This window comes from Pseudonaja textilis, chromosome 5 (assembly GCF_049901715.1).
Source record: "Pseudonaja textilis isolate UNSWEBS1 chromosome 5, rPseTex1.2, whole genome shotgun sequence".
In the NCBI taxonomy this organism is placed as follows: Eukaryota; Metazoa; Chordata; class Lepidosauria; order Squamata; family Elapidae; genus Pseudonaja; species Pseudonaja textilis.
In genome coordinates, this window is record NC_141994.1 from 61,707,864 (window position 1) to 61,723,113 (window position 15,250).

General features: G+C 44.9%; 2 protein-coding genes across 3 annotated transcripts in view; one reads left to right on the forward strand and one right to left on the reverse strand.

Annotated features, from left to right (window-relative positions):
* The window catches only part of ADA2 (adenosine deaminase 2), a 54,234-nt gene extending 46,943 nt beyond the window's left edge, over window positions 1-7,291 (reverse strand). Inside the window, exons 1-2 of one of the 2 annotated variants that reach the window (XM_087935057.1) lie at window positions 6,885-7,291; window positions 6,040-6,405 (exon numbers count right to left, since the gene is read on the reverse strand). The gene's annotated coding sequence lies outside the window, so the exon portion shown is untranslated. Of the gene's footprint in view, window positions 1-6,039 lie in introns of both variants that reach the window. The other variant, XM_087935059.1, reaches the window with a different exon arrangement.
* Window positions 7,292-7,396: 105 nt separating this feature from the next.
* The window catches only part of CECR2 (CECR2 histone acetyl-lysine reader), a 97,780-nt gene continuing 89,926 nt past the window's right edge, over window positions 7,397-15,250 (forward strand). Inside the window, exon 1 of the mRNA XM_087935610.1 lies at window positions 7,397-8,101. Coding sequence (XP_087791736.1) covers window positions 7,862-8,101 — 240 coding nt within the window. The 5' untranslated portion in view covers window positions 7,397-7,861. The remainder of the gene's footprint in view (window positions 8,102-15,250) is intronic.

Sequence of the window (15,250 nt, forward strand, 5' to 3'; positions counted from 1 at the left end):
CCAGGCTGAGCTTGAAATTGAGGAACGCCCCTCACCGTCACGTGGTCCTCGGGCGCTCCCCAGGTTTTTGCACAGGCGAGAAGGAAGGTCCTGTTCTCATCACACTCAGGAAAAAAATATATTAGATTGCTCGGTCAAACAGCCAGGTTTCCCACCAGGCGGCCTACGGGTGGGGCTGGACACTCTCAACAGCTCTACGAAAAGAAGCGTATCAGGTAAGAACCAACGCCCCTTTTCCATAGAGCTGTCTCAGTGTCCAGGTTGGGACATACCAAAGCTTGGCTAGTCCTGCGGGTGGGGCCCCGTCTGGTATAGAATCTCTCCTGGAACCCTGATGACCCGCTGGAAGGCATGCCCAACAGGAGAAAACCCTGGATATTGGGATGTCTCAACAAGTGGCCTAGAGAGGAGGCGGAGCTATCCGGGAGGCAGTCCCGCCAAAGAGGCCAACAGGTGTGCGCTGGGACCGGGATTCAAGAAACTGGGAAGACCGACCCGTGTGGGGAATTCCCCTGGGAGAACTCTGGGACAGAGAGAAGGAGGGAGGTGCAGAGATCTGTGTGAGGCCGGGGGCGCAAGAAGGGACCCGGCTAGCATTGAATGGGGGTAGATGTGTTGCCGACCAGGCGCCAGGGCAGGGTGAGGAGGACAAGAGTGCTCCTGGGGTAGGAGCCTGTTGCAAGCAGGGTTAAAGATCGGAGTAGAGGTAGGCCTTCTCGCACTCCTTCCTCTTTTTTTTTTTTTTTTAAAAGGACAAGCGCCTGAGGGCGACTGCATTATCGAGAAGCACGGAGCGAACCTCTCCCGGATCCCGGGAGGGCTTCCTGGAAGGATTACCTCCGGACCCATCCGGCTCCGTTCGGTAGGGAGATCTATAGGAGAGGATCGGTAGTATCTGGCAAAGGAGGAGGAATGAGAAGAACCCTGGCGAGGAGAGGGAGGGGAGCCTCTGAAGTCGGACCTCCTAGAGAGGAAGGGAGGTACTTGCGCTTGTTCCGGGTCTCGGCCAGGAATGGGTCGAGAACCGGTCCAAATAACTTCCCCCAGAGATGGGGGCTGTTGCTAACTTAGTCTTGTTTTTAACGTCCGCTTGCCAGTGGCGGAGCCAGAGTAGACGGCGGGCGGTAACCTGGGACGAAATGGCCCTGGTGGAGAACTTTGCCGCCTGGAAGGTGGCGTCTGCAGCTTCGGCGCGGCCAGGATCTTGGCAATGTCCTGGTGCGCCCTGAGATTGGCTGTGGGGACATGCTGCTTGAGCTGCTGGAGCCACTTGATGGAAGACCTGGTGAAAACGACGCGGCAGTGGAAGCCCTGACTGCCCAAGCGTCAGAGAGGTGGCGCGGCACAGGGCCAGTTCAGCTCGCTTGTCCTCGGGCTGGAGAGCATCGAGTGAGTCGCTGGGAGTAGAGCGGGAAACCAGGCCTACCACGGGCTCGTCCACGGGGAGGATCGAGCAAGGTGGAGAACTGCGGTTCCAGGTTAAAAAACCGCTTGTCCTGGGCGTTGGGGGAGGGGCCCCGAGGAGGCCAGCTGCCTAGAAACCATGTCTGAGAATATGGGCGGGACAGGGATCACCTCAGTTTCCGCCACGGGCTGAGAAGAAGAGAGAGTCGGGAGGAACCCCTGCCGCCGCCGGGTTGGGTGGGGAGGGGTTCAGGCCCGAGGTGGTCCTGGCTTTGAACAGGAGGGACCTAAATAGGTGTGGTTTAAAGAGCCCTAGAAAGCGGGCTGACCTGGAGGAGGCCCTCGTCCTCCGACATGTCCCCTTCTGGGGACCTGTTCCCAAAAGAGTTCACTGCCTATGAGGACCTCATGTCAAGGTCCTGCTCGTCCCCAAAGAGGGAAGGGTCCCGGGTTCTTGGGCCTCCATTCCCTCCAACTCCAAAGGTAAGGTTAAGTCCTCTTGGGGAGTTGCTTGACCATGCGAGGCCGCTGATCCTAGGGCCTCGGGGCGCGAGCCGAGAGCCAGGCCGGCCAGCTGCTGCATCTGTTGTGCTACCCTTTGCCGGATGGCCAGCTCCATAGCCTGCATTAGGTTTTCGGGTATTTCCGCCATGGGAGAGACTCCTCCGGGCGCAGTTCTACAGCAGTGGTGGGCAAGGTGACCTCAGGGGCCTGTCCAGGCTGTGGGGGAGAAGCAGAAGCAGGAGGGGAGGGGAGAGGAGGATGGGTGGAGGTTGATGGAGCGGAAGGGTCCCGGGGCACAGAGCTTGACTCCTGAGAGCGTCTGTCAATTTCCCTTCGAGGGCCCTGTGTCGCCTGAGGGCATCCCTTTGGGAAGCTTTGGATGGTTCCTGTGCCTGTTTGCGCAGGTGGTGGGATTTGGCCCTGGCCTTCAGAGAAGTGCCACGAGAGGTATTGTCGTCTGCCATCTGGAGAGGAGAGAAAAAAAAAAAGGAAAAAATTTTTGGTTAATGCGAGGCGGATTAACGGGTCTGGGTACAGCCAAAGCAGAGGCTGGAACTCCCAGTGCTCGTGTTGCACCCCTTTTTGGCAAGGCCACAGAATTGTTCTGTAACGTGTTGGGAAGTAGGGCCTAGCCGGGGGCCAATCAGCCAGAATAAGCGCCAAGCTGTCCCTGCCGGGCGAACCGGGGAAGGGACATGGCAAGCAACTAACTCCTTAGTTGGGAGGAGACTTAGGCAGGATTGCAAGGTATTTGAGCAGTCCCAGGATCTGCCCAGGAGTCAGGAAAACAATGCGGCCTACTGGTAGGCCTCTGAAAAAAAAAAACCATGACCCTGAGGCCGCAGGCAGAAGGGAATAATGTAAGCTGAAACCAGGTCTGGATGCGGCCTACGGGAGGCCGGGAATCCCAACGCACGTTCACGCCCCCTTTTAGTCAAAAATTTTTCTGTTTAAAATAGAGGTTTGGTGCGAACCAGGGCCTAGCCCAGAGACCAATCAGCCAGAAAGGTGAACGCCAGGCAGCTACCCCTGCCGGACGGACCGGGAAGGGGGGGGGGGGCAGAGCTGCTACTTCGCCTGCTGGGGAAAAAAAGGCTGCAGGGCCAACAGACCCTATTTCTGCAGGAGGCTGAGACGAGGGAATCCCAGGCTGCCTAATAGTCAGTTAAGGCTGCGGCCTGTAAAGGCCTCTAGTAATGGCAGGCGGCCATGCGGCCCTCCCAAGATGGCGGCCGTTCCAGGCACACCCAAGATGGCGGCCGTTCCAGGGCACACCCAAGATGGCGGCGTTCAGGGCACACCCAAGATGGCGGCCACTCCAGGGCACACCCAAGATGGCGGCGGTCCAGGACACACCCAAGATGGCGGCCGTTCCAGGGCACACCCAAGATGGCGGCCGTTCCAGGGCACACCCAAGATGGCGGCGTTCAGGGCCCACCCAAGATGGCGGACGCCACAGGGAGCCCGAGATGAGAGCCGCAAGTAATGGAGGCAGCCCCAGCGGCGGTAAACTCCCAGGAAGATTAGAGCCTTTGGGAGAACCAGGAAGCGTACCCTGGGCTAGAAGGCGTTCGCGGGGAAAGCAGCGGCAAAGCGAGAGAGGCAGGCAGGAGCGAAGCGGCCTCGCGCGGAGCGATTGCGCGCAAGCGAAGCGGTGGGGGGCAGCGCTCGAAGCGCTCGTTTTCTCCCCTAAGGAAACAGTTCGGAAGTTAAAAACACTCCCTGGGAGTTCAAACCTGAAGTCCTGCGCTGCCTGCCGGTGATCAGTAAGCGATGAGAAGGAGAGGCCTAGAATGCTGAACGACCGGAGCAAGGGAAAAACAGCCTGTTAGCCACGAGGCTGAGCAAAAAACTGGGAGCGCCCGAGGACCACGTGACGGTGAGGGCGTTCCTCAATTTCAAGCTCAGCCTGGAAGAGCCGAGACTGGAGCTCCTCCCAACCTGGACACTCGAGACAGCTCTATGGAAAAAAGAAGGAACCCTTTTCCATATGTGGTGGTCTTATGCAGAAACCCAAAAGTATTGGAAGAAAATCAAAACTTGGTTGGAAGAAATCACAAAAGAGCAGATCGAATACAAACCAGAGTCCTTCCTACTAGGGATTTTTGATAAGCAAATTTCCAAAAAAGCTAAATACATAACAATACACATTTTACCAGTGGCCAGATTAGCCTTCGCTCAACACTGGAAACAACATCAAACTCCATCAGAAGAAATGATTATTGAAAAAATCTCAAAATGCGCAGAAATGGATAAATTGATTTTAGCGCTAAAAAATAAAGACACTTCACTATACTACGATAGCTGGAATTGTTGGTATAATTGGATTGACCAAAGATAAATTATATATCATAAGGCATAAAAGAAAAGTATCAACCCATAATAATGAGGTAGCGATATAAGTAAAAAACAGGTGTGGTTATATGACACAAGTTAAGGTTATGAAAACAAAAGAAGATCTTGCAAACTGTTAAAATAAGAATACTTTTAACCTTGTAACCTCCTCCTTTCTTTCTTCCCCTTTTCTTTTTCTTTCCTTTCTAGAAACTAGATTTTTAATGATACAATATTTGGCTACAGGGGAGGAGAGAAGCTGCAATCTTATCACACTGTTCATTTTTGTACAATGTGCATTTGATCTGATGTATTTGCCTCTATTAAATTTCATTTTGTTACTTCCGGCCCATTTCTCAAACCTGTTATCATTTGGATGCAACTTAAAAACCACCTTTGGCTATTTTTGCAGCCAAACCATACTGCAAAGAGAATATGAATACAGAATATGAATACAAAATATGAATATGAGTCCTTGATTTACAATAGTTCATTTACTGACCATTCAAAGTTACAATGGCACTGAAAAAAATGACTTTATGATCATTTTTCACATGACCTTTCCAGCAACACCATGACCATGTGATCAAAATTCAGACAGTTGTCAACTCATATTTCTGATATTGCTATATCCCAAAGTCATGTGATCACCTTTTGCAAACTTCTGATAAGCAAAGTCAATAAGGAAGCCAGATTCACTTAACATCATATTAAGATCATACTAAATATTCTATCCACTTTTGTCTCATTTACCAAACGTGACTATTCCTGCCACCTCCACATCTATATTATTAACATTAATACGGAAGAAGGAAGGTTTCAACTTTCCGGCATCCCATGGGATATCTCCCCAATTTGGTGAAAAATTCTTGAGGAACGTCCCTCACCTACAATGTTTATGTCCATTAAGAAATTATTTAATGGTCATATCATCTAGGTCATTTGTAATGGACAGGCTTGCTAATCAGAATGTCACAGAGCATTTCATCAGATGCTTTGCTGAAACACAAATACATTTTGCCTACAACTTGTCCATAGTCTGCTAAGGAAAGGAGAAAAGGTTAAGTCTGGCAAAACTTGTGCTTGACAACTTCGATGTCTGGTAATCACTTCATGGTTCTCCAAGTGCATACTGATTAATTACTTTACTGCTCTGGAATCTTCTCAGAATCAATATTGGATTGATTGGTCTGCAGTCCCAGGGTCATTTCCCCCGGGTAGGATGTTTGTTGTCCTCTAGTCATGCTGTACTTTGCCCACTTCTCACAATTTGTCAAAGATAATGGAGACTACTATCAACACTGCAAAGTTGAGGGTTTTTTTTTAAACTAAAAAAAGTATTTGTCAAGCAACCCCAAAGGAAGAATCTGTACAGTAATAGTTTTCCTCAAGATGAGCTTGGCTCCTGGTAACTTACAGAGACATATCTATTTAGTTTTCTTCACATAAAGACAAGTACTTTCTTATTGCTTTCTTCTAGATGGTGTGAGCTTTTAATTTTTAGTCTGGGTTAACCTCATAGATTTACCTCAGAAAACGTACTCATTTTTCTAGTTCAAAGTCTTCTCAGCAGTGTCAAATATTGACCTTGCTGGATATAGAGGAATGTTGATTTTTCAAAAGACTAACACAATTTTACACTAAGGCACAAATAGAAACCCTGGAGTACTATTTTCAATCAATTAATAAAAAAAACCCTAAACATATTTAAAATTCAGATGTAAACTAAAGTAAAAGGGGGAAAAAAATCCAACATGTATTTTTTAAAGAATCAAGCTTTGGTACATTGAAACTTACTATAAACCGGTAAATTTAGAGCAAATAGTTTCGAGAGTAAAGTGATTACTCCAGTAGTAGCAAACAGGCTTTACAGGAAATTCAGATCTCCGAATACGGGTAAAAGTATGTTTAACATCGTGAATGGAACTTTAATTTTCACATTTGCAGAATTGATCGCCACAGCAATAAAAAGCGTCGAAATCCACTTCAATCAACAAATGGGTTCCAGCTCTCACTACTTGATAATTTAATACTTTTATTTTCTTTTTAGACTTCTTACGCCCCCAGAGTTCACTTCAATCGGTACAAAAGGAAACACTATCCAAGCGATTCCACCTGGCCGATCCCAGCTTGATTAGAATCTGCAAGGCGGGGAAGGGGTCCCTAAAGTGGAAAAAGAAAAGGACCAGAATATTTTTAAAAAAAAACATCTACCTTTTATCCATTTTCCCGACCGTAGTTGTATAAAACCCATCTGGCTAAGCAGCGCCCATTATTGCAAACGGAGCGAGAGGATGAACGCAGGGCGTAGTTCAAACAAGGTAAAATGAGAAGACAATTCAAAGGAGGAAGAAAAAAGGCGTTGCAAATGTCAAGGTATTTAAAAAAAAAAAAAAGCCGCGAGGAGGATTTCGGCCTTCGTGCGATTTGGCAGTCTCATTTCTAAGCAGTCGAGAATCCTGGAATCAAGTTGTTTTTTTTACATCCAGGTAAGAACCAGCGGGCTTCAACAGCGCCGTTAACACGGTTGCTCCATATCTAAACAAGGCGCGTTTACTTGAAAGTGAATCCCAATGAGTTTCCGCGCGAGCTGGCATCCAGAGACCTTTTCCACACGTAGCCGTCCAAGCGCGGGGCCTTACCTCAAAGCTGGAGCCGCCACGTGCTGTCCGGGAGCCGAAGCCAGCCAGTCCCTTCGTTCCCTTTTGCCGACAAGAGCTCCGCCCTTCCTGCCTTCCCAGCCATAGAAATCTCGCATCGCGCCGGACCCGCCTCCCGCGAGCTCCGCCATTGGCAGCCCCGAAAAAAAAGGCGGGGCCAGGCTGTTGTTATGATAAAGAGCGGCTCCGCCTCCGCCTCGTGGGCGAAGAGTTTCGCCGAGCCGGCTCCTTGTTTTCTCTCGCGCTCGGCAACTCTTTAAACGGCTCTCGGCGGAAACCGCATTTACATCCCAGGCCCCGCCTTTTTCCTCCAGGGCTCGTGCGGGCCGCTTAAAAAAAAAGAAAGAAAAAAAGTTAGCTCCCAGGCTCCGCCTCCCCGCTTTACTCGAAGACGTCCGGTGCCTTTCTCGCCCCTCCACCCTCCTCCCCTCCCTCTCCTCAGGATGAAGGGTTTGATCTAAGGCCGAGCCGGTCCTCCTCAAGAGTCGAAGACCCCAGTTCCTCACGACGCCACGCCCGTCGGATCCCAACCCCGCCCCTTTCCTTCTCCACCCGAGCCCCTCCCCCACTCCCGGAGCCCATCTGTTTTTCCGGCGTCGAATGCTTAGCAGAGCGCGCGCTTGTTTTTTTTAAACCGTTGCCTGGACCAGGCAACAGTTGCGGCGGCGGCGGCGAGCTGAGGCCAAAAGGTGGGGGTGGGTGGGACGAAGAGATGGGTCTTGGCGGCGGCGGCCCCCGCCGAGAGCAGCGCCGCCTTCGCTTGCCCTAGAAACCCCCAAGCGAACGGTGGAGGAGGAGGAGCAGCAGCAGCAGCGGAGGGTGAGGAGGCGCCAACCCGGAGGAACCCCATGCCGAGAAGCGGGCGCTGAGCAGGCAGCCGTGGCTGCTGAGGGGGAGGAAGAGGGCAGTTCGGTCGCAGGAAGGGAGGAGAGCATCTCGCGCCGCGGGCCCGGAGCGAGATGTGTCCGGAGGAGGACGGACGCTGCGGCGATGGAGCCGGAGGGGTCTCGGCGGCGACGGCTATTACTTCAGCCGCGATCGGAGGAGCGGAGGGCTCGACGGCGACCTTCAGCGCCGCCGGGTCGGCCGCGGAGACGAGCGTCCTTAGCGAGCTCCGCTCCTGGTGGGAAGTGCCGGCCATCGCTCACTTCTGCTCGCTCTTCAGGACCGCTTTCCGCCTGCCGGACTTCGAGATTGAGGTGAGTCGCGGGACTCTGAAGGGAAGGGGAAAGGAACGCGGCCGGAGCCGGACGCGTGCTCGGTGGAAACGGCCGGCCCCGCAAAGCGACCCCGCCGGCCTCTCTCCCGAAGGAGAAGCGGTAGGGCAGGACAATACTTTCTGTCCTTCTCGGCGCAAAGGCTGGATTGGGGAAAGGGGGGCGCCTGCCCGTCTGTCCCCACGTCGCACGGTGGGGGGGGAGGGTCAGGATCGCGGACATTTCCACCCCTCCCCACCGTGCGACGTGGGAGGACAGACGAGTAGGTAGGGCTTCTTCGCCAAAAGTTGGGGTCTTCCTTTTCTTCGGGGTTTTTCTTTTTTTTTTTGAACGCCTTTTTAATGAAAGTGCTGCCGCCGAGGCGGTCGGAGATGGTGGCGGCGTTGGTGTGAACAATGACGAGGGGAGCCGAAAGCCCCAACGGGCGAGGGGAGGGGAGGGGAGGGGAGGGGGCCTTGCTCCCGGGTGAACGTGCGTAAACACTGACCTGCGAAAGGCTAGAAAGTGGGCAAGCCGTTTTAGCAGTTGGATGGAGAAGGGGGAAAACGCATCTCGCGGACACGGAATAGTGCCAAACAATAGTTTGCCTTCTGTTTTGTATTTACTGTATCGCTTGATTTGTTTTTTTCTTCTTTAAAGCTTATTTCTTGGTGGGAGAGGTTTGATCCCACCGGTTCTCCCCTCCCCCGCTTCTCCCGCCGCCAATGAAGTGTCACAGTTGGCGAGGAGGATCCTTTCTTTATAACCCCAAGGGATCCTTATTTGTTCGGAGCCAGGATATGTGTGTGAAGACTTCAGCTGCCTTTTGAAAACCAAAGTAATGCCTCTGTGTGTGTGTGTGTGTGTGTGTGTGTGTGCATCTTGATTATCTCTTCTTTATCAGTTCACTGAACAAGCTGTAGAGATGAGTAGAGTGGCTCTGATTCGAAAGTCTTCCATTTTGCTGTTCTTGCTCCTTTTAAAGTTTTGCTACCAGGTATTTAAAAGGAGGTTTCCATTTCAAAGAGAGGAGTTTCCATCTTATCTCTCTGGTGGCCTGAGATCAGTTCAAGGGTTTGAAAAGAGTTTGCTTTGCTTCCATTATTCCTGCAGGGAAAAGATGGGTAGGAGGGAGAGGAGTTTTGTTTCTTCATGGAGAGAGGATGGTGCTATAAGCTCCCTCCAGGTTTTGTGACAATCAAGCTGTAGGCTTTGTGGCAATTGAGCAGGCGGTGCGGTTCTCCTCCTTTTCTCTCTTTTAACTTTTAATGTTCTCTGAAGTTTAGACTTCATTTTCATAGGAAAGCAGCACATTGAAATTCATTCAGTTGAAGTTGAGAAATCTGCTTAGCAGCTAGTAAGATGGATAAACACAATTGTTATAATAGTGAATTACTGCAGGATTTACATTGGACAAATTACTGTTACCTATTGCTTTTTTTCTTAAAAAAAACACCTGGGATTTTGTCTGTTTATTCCAAGGTTTAGAAAGGGTGTTTTTCTAGCATTGCTCAGTTTGTCCAGTATCAGTCTTAAAAATACAATACTGTGCACTTAATTTTACTCGTAGAAAGTACATGAGATTGAAGCAGTGGTTTAATTTGATTTGTTGCACAATTTTACCAATACCTAAAGTAATTAGGTCAAATGGAATAATATGACCAGGATATGTGTATGCAGACCTCCCAGAGGCCTTGTGTCATTTTCCAAGATCTTAAGTAGCTTAGGCCAATGTGATTAAACCTGAGTTTACCATCTGTTTACAACAGACACAATAAGTTTAGTGTCTCATTTTCTTTTCAACTTTTAAAATGTGTATGATAAGATCCTGTTAGGCTGTCTTCAAAGCCTAAGAGAAACTCAGTGAAATGTAAACATATTTATATAATTGCTATTTTAACATAGCTATTCATTAAACTGGCATAATATACGTACTCTGTGCATAGCATTTGGAATAAAGTTAAAAATTTATTCCCTAAAGGTTGTTTAAAATGGTAGCATTACTAGAGATTCAGATGTGTGATGATAGAAAAACTATTTTTAGCTGAATGATAAGGAAGGCAACATTGAAAGTTGAGGCTGGGTTACCTTGTTTCTGTATATATTCAGGGTTGTTGTTTTTGTAACTTGCCCTTGTTGTGTGCTATTTATAAAACTAGAATATATTCTGATGTTTAGTTATGGGGTCACACGTGTTTATGTGTCCCTGCTGAAATGTGTTTGAGCAGCACACGCAACCTAATTTTCAAAATGTAGTGCAGGGAATAAAATATAAATTGTGTTAGAATTGTGTTAGCACAGTATTTTTATGCCTAATTTTAAAATCAGTCAAATCTATCTTGCCTTGTAACCTATGTAACTGTGATTGACATAGACTCAGCAGTAAGATATAGTTAATGATTGTGAGTATAATGCCTTGGTGTGTATTTTGAATGTAGATACAAGGATGTATGTTCAGGTTTAATTTTATTTGGCCTTATATATTAGTTTTAGTTTGAGTTCATCTTTGGTGAGTTAAATATTGCTGTGTCATGTTTGTAATTTTCAAAGGTAGTCTGGATCTTCTTTCCCAAGATACTCAGTACAGCAGGATGTGAGAATTTCTACAACCCCTTTAACAGGATGTGAATGTAGAGGGAGGAGAGAATCCCTTATGCAGTGCTAAATTTCTGAAAGGGTAAATTATCTTCCAGTGATAGTACTTCTTAGCAAAAAGAACTCCTCCTCTATCTATTGATGTGGACTCTTAAAAGAAATTTCCCTGTCCAAGCATATGAAGCAGGGGGAAAGATCTTGAATTTACAATGATAAAAGGCAATTGTACTAGCCTTTCACCTTTGGAGGCTGAAGTGGCATCTGGTTTGTTTCACAAATAAGTCAGTTTGGACTTCAGTTCCTCAACTTTCATACCAAGGAGGAACATCTAAAGTGGTCTGGAGGGATTATGCATTTCAGAGGGAGATGAGGAAGGATGATTTGTGATGCACCTCTTCGTTCTTAGTTTATTTTCTTTTAATAAAAACATACCTACAGATCTATATTTTCTTATATTGAATATAATATTTTTAAAATAAGAACTCTGTGAAAAAGAAGCTGTTTATTAATGAAATTAAGTTGAGAATGTAATAGAAGCGTTATGCTGGATTTCTATATTGAAATATATTTGGGCAATAATATAAGAGAATGATGATTTGAAAAGAGGGTACTGGGAGAATTTAGCTGTGAATTCTTCTGGGAAAATATATAGATGGGACAAGCGTACAAATACTTGGAAAGTAGTGGAGTGAAGGACTGAATTGCTGTTAGAAGATTGTCAGACTAAAGCTTCACATCACCACTTGATCAATTAATGTCTTTATGTGATCCATCATGATTTATATGTTGAAGATGCAAACACTTGTGCTTTTTTGTTAAGGATCAGTATTGTAAAAAGCTATATATGTTTTTACAATATTGTTATTTACTTCAAGAACTTCAGATGTGGATAATGTTATTTCATTACACAACTCTCTTATTTCATGGTTACAAGTTCCAGAAAACAAGAGCACTGAAAAAAGTGACTTATGACTAGTTTTCACACAACCTTGGAGCAGCCCCACAGTCATATGATCAAAATTCAGATACGAGAATTCGTTCATACTTATGATCTGTTGCAGTGTTCTGGGACCGGGTGATCACTTTTTGTCATCTTCCGACAAGCAAAACCACTGGGAAACCCAGATTCAGTTAACAACTGCAATGCTTTGCCAAACAATTATGACAAGAATGGTTGTAAAATGGGACAAAATTCACTTAACTTTCACTTTGCAACATAAATTTTGGGTTCAGTTGTTGCAAGTTGAAGATAACTAAGATTTTTTTTCATTGTGACATGTTTTTCAAGAGTTTTAAGCAACTTTGATGTTTTTTTTTCCTTTTGTAAATTTGCATTCAATATTATCAGAAGAAACGTTGAATGATTTAATTATATATTAAGATATGTTATTTTCATATACATTTTGATTAATGATCAGTTGCTCACCTATATTCTGGAAATGGAAGACCCAAAATTTATATGCACAATTTCTTTTCAACAAATATCTATGATTCATGGTTTTTCTATACGTGATTTGTAAGAGATTTTGATTATGTTGTTCCACAGCTTAAGAATGTTTGGGAGATGCATGGGAAGTTTAACAATAAAAGCAATCAATGTGGACAATTATAACCTAGCCATGCACATTCTTGATAATTTGGGGTGGCTTTAGATTATGGGTATTGCTAAATACTACTAAGAGGTTTGTAGTATTTGTGTAGGCTTAAAGTGCTTCCTGATTTGTTTGTCCAGCCTAGGAGTGTTATCTTCAGTATTGTACCTTTTGAACTCAGGGCTTAGAAATTCGGTACATGGACATTTCCAGAGTGTTTTGCCCATGCATATATGGTATTTTTCTAAATTCTTCATTTGTATTCTGTAGGATCTACCCTCACATAATGAGCATGATTTTTATACTAGTTTTCCAGAGCACATACTTGATAAGTTATGTAGCACAATGATGGTAATCTCCCAATCTTCTTTTGCTATTATTTTAGTATTGTGAAACAAGGATAGCATGGTCTGCAGTCTGATCCCATGTATCTTTCTCAAAAAAGTGCTTTATTTCCTGATTCTTATATCTCATACTGCTGCCTTGGAGTAGATAGCAACCTTTAAACTGCACCAAAAAAGGGAACCATAGGAAAAAGACTCCACAAATTCACATTAATATATCCACAATTTTTGTCAGAAGAAAGCATTTTAAAGATAGCAATAGAACTTAGATTTATATACTGCTTCTCAGTGTTTTACAGCCCTCTCTAAGCGGTTTACAGAGTCCGCATATTGCCCCCAACAAGCTGGGTCTCTATTTTACCAATCTTGGAAGGATTGACAATTTTTAATCCTTAAATTTTAAAGATGGGCAATTGCCTTGTGAAACAATGACCAATTGCAACATTTATTTTGTAGATTTATGATGAGAGAGTTAAGCAAATATACTTTTATATGTCAGAATGGAAGATTCTGGAAGAGCAGCAATATTGAAGTAGTTTATCTTCCACCTTTTCTGGGTTTGCCAATCAAGTGTACAGTCCTAAGATTCCCTGTTTGTCTTCTTTCCAAGCACCAACCATCCTTGACCTTGCTTAGCTTCCAAGCCCAGACAAGGTTAGCCAGCTGTTGCCTTTGCTGAATGAACCAACCCATCTTTTGATGTTCCACTTTTAAACATCTGACTTGTCCTGCCAAGTATAATATGAGCTTGACTCTTCCAGAATTAACCTGCAGCTCTACAATCACTGCTTGCTAGGAATACTGGAAGTTACAGCCTGGGCATAACTGCAGTTAAATAGATAATATAAAGAAAAAAGGATAAACAAAAAGCAATCTAGTTTATATATAGCAGTAAAAACAGTTAGATAGAAGGTATAGTGAAAATATTGCAAGCATCATCTATCATAATATACTTAAGTGTTATATTATTTTTTTTCAGAAAATATGAACTTGAAAAGAATAATGCAGAGATACTGTATTTCACATCAGCTATTGGTAGCACATACATAGATGTCTTTGAACTCTTTTGCCAATTTTTTAAAAAACACAATTTATTTCTAATTCTAAATGTCAGAATGAAATGAAAGAATATTTGTCACATTTCTTTGCAGTCGACACAAGGACACAAAGGACTTTTTTTAAACCTGGTTCCGAATTTAGAAGATTTACCCCAGTTGGGATGATTACTAATAGTCTCTGTACTGATCCGCTTCATTGTTCTTTTTTGAAAAGAAACTTGACATCGATTTTCATCTGTGCTGTCCAGGTTTTTGTCTTTTTCATTCTCAGTCCACATTATGCTTACTAGACTAGTAGATCGTGATCTATCCAGATGTGTACTTCATTCACCAGCTGGATATCTCAGAATGTGTGAAGCAGATGTCCTTTTTTTTCTTTTCCTGGACTACTCTAAAGACAGACTGAAGAAGGGGAATGGATTTACGAAGCTGGTTGGCTTAAATAAAGCAGTGCATCCATCAGACAAGGCTCTGGGTATTGTTATGGGAAGAAAATGTTGAACAGCCAAGCCCCCATGCTGGCTTTAGCAGAGGCAGCTGCCTCACGCGACTCAGGATCCCTTTTTTCAAGATATCGCAGCTGTGGGTTTGGAGGGGAGGAGGTGGTTCAGCTCTGACCAGGTCAAAAGTTCAGTGGGACATGAGAGAGATGCATATGCAAAAAGAATATTGCACATTAAAAATAGATGTTTCAGAGCATTCCCAGAAGAAACCCAGGCGTTGAATACTTCAGAGTGTCAAGGATGTTTAAGATATAGTAACATCCTAATCAAGATGAGAAAATAGGAATGAGGTATGAGATTGTCAGGAATAGGATGGGTTTTCTTGGAATACCAGTAATTTTTTTTAAAATGCCCATTAGTGCTATCATTTCAGTGATTGATTGCCTCTATTACTTGTATCTAGTTTTAAAGGCTATGCCTTCCCAGTTTGCAAAAAAAAATAAAAAATATATGCACCTGAGTTTTCCTTTGCTTCCTGCCATCGTTTTATTTTATTTTTTATTTTATACTGCTCTACTGGCCTATTTAATTTCTCTTGGCTTGTTCAGTATTAGAACAACTCTTTAGCATCTTAAAATGGCAATACCAACAGGAATTATATGTTAAAAGCAAGTTTTTAGAAGTATTAGTGTTTTGAAATAGACTCTGTAAAAGCACGCAGTATTATTCTCAGTTGCTAGTTACCCCTATATAAAGAAAGAAAGCCTAAAATGAAAGTCATAAAATGAAAGTGTATTAGTTGTATTTCCTGAAGAGTCACAGTATGCTGGATAGGAATGGTATGATCTGCGCATTATGACAGCAGATACTACAATAATATTTTACTATGATATGCTAATTATTGGATTTTTTAAAACTGTGTAGGCTACCTCAAGTCATTTTGGAGTAAGTCTGGCTTCTAATTCTAATAAATCTAACACCTGTAATTTGAAGGTACAGAATTCTTGCTGTTTATAGGAAAACAAAACATATTTGGTGCTTTTCTTGCATAAGTTATGGTGACTTATGAACTTAGAACCAGAATGCCCTGCACAACTGACCGGCTTCTAATATCTGATTG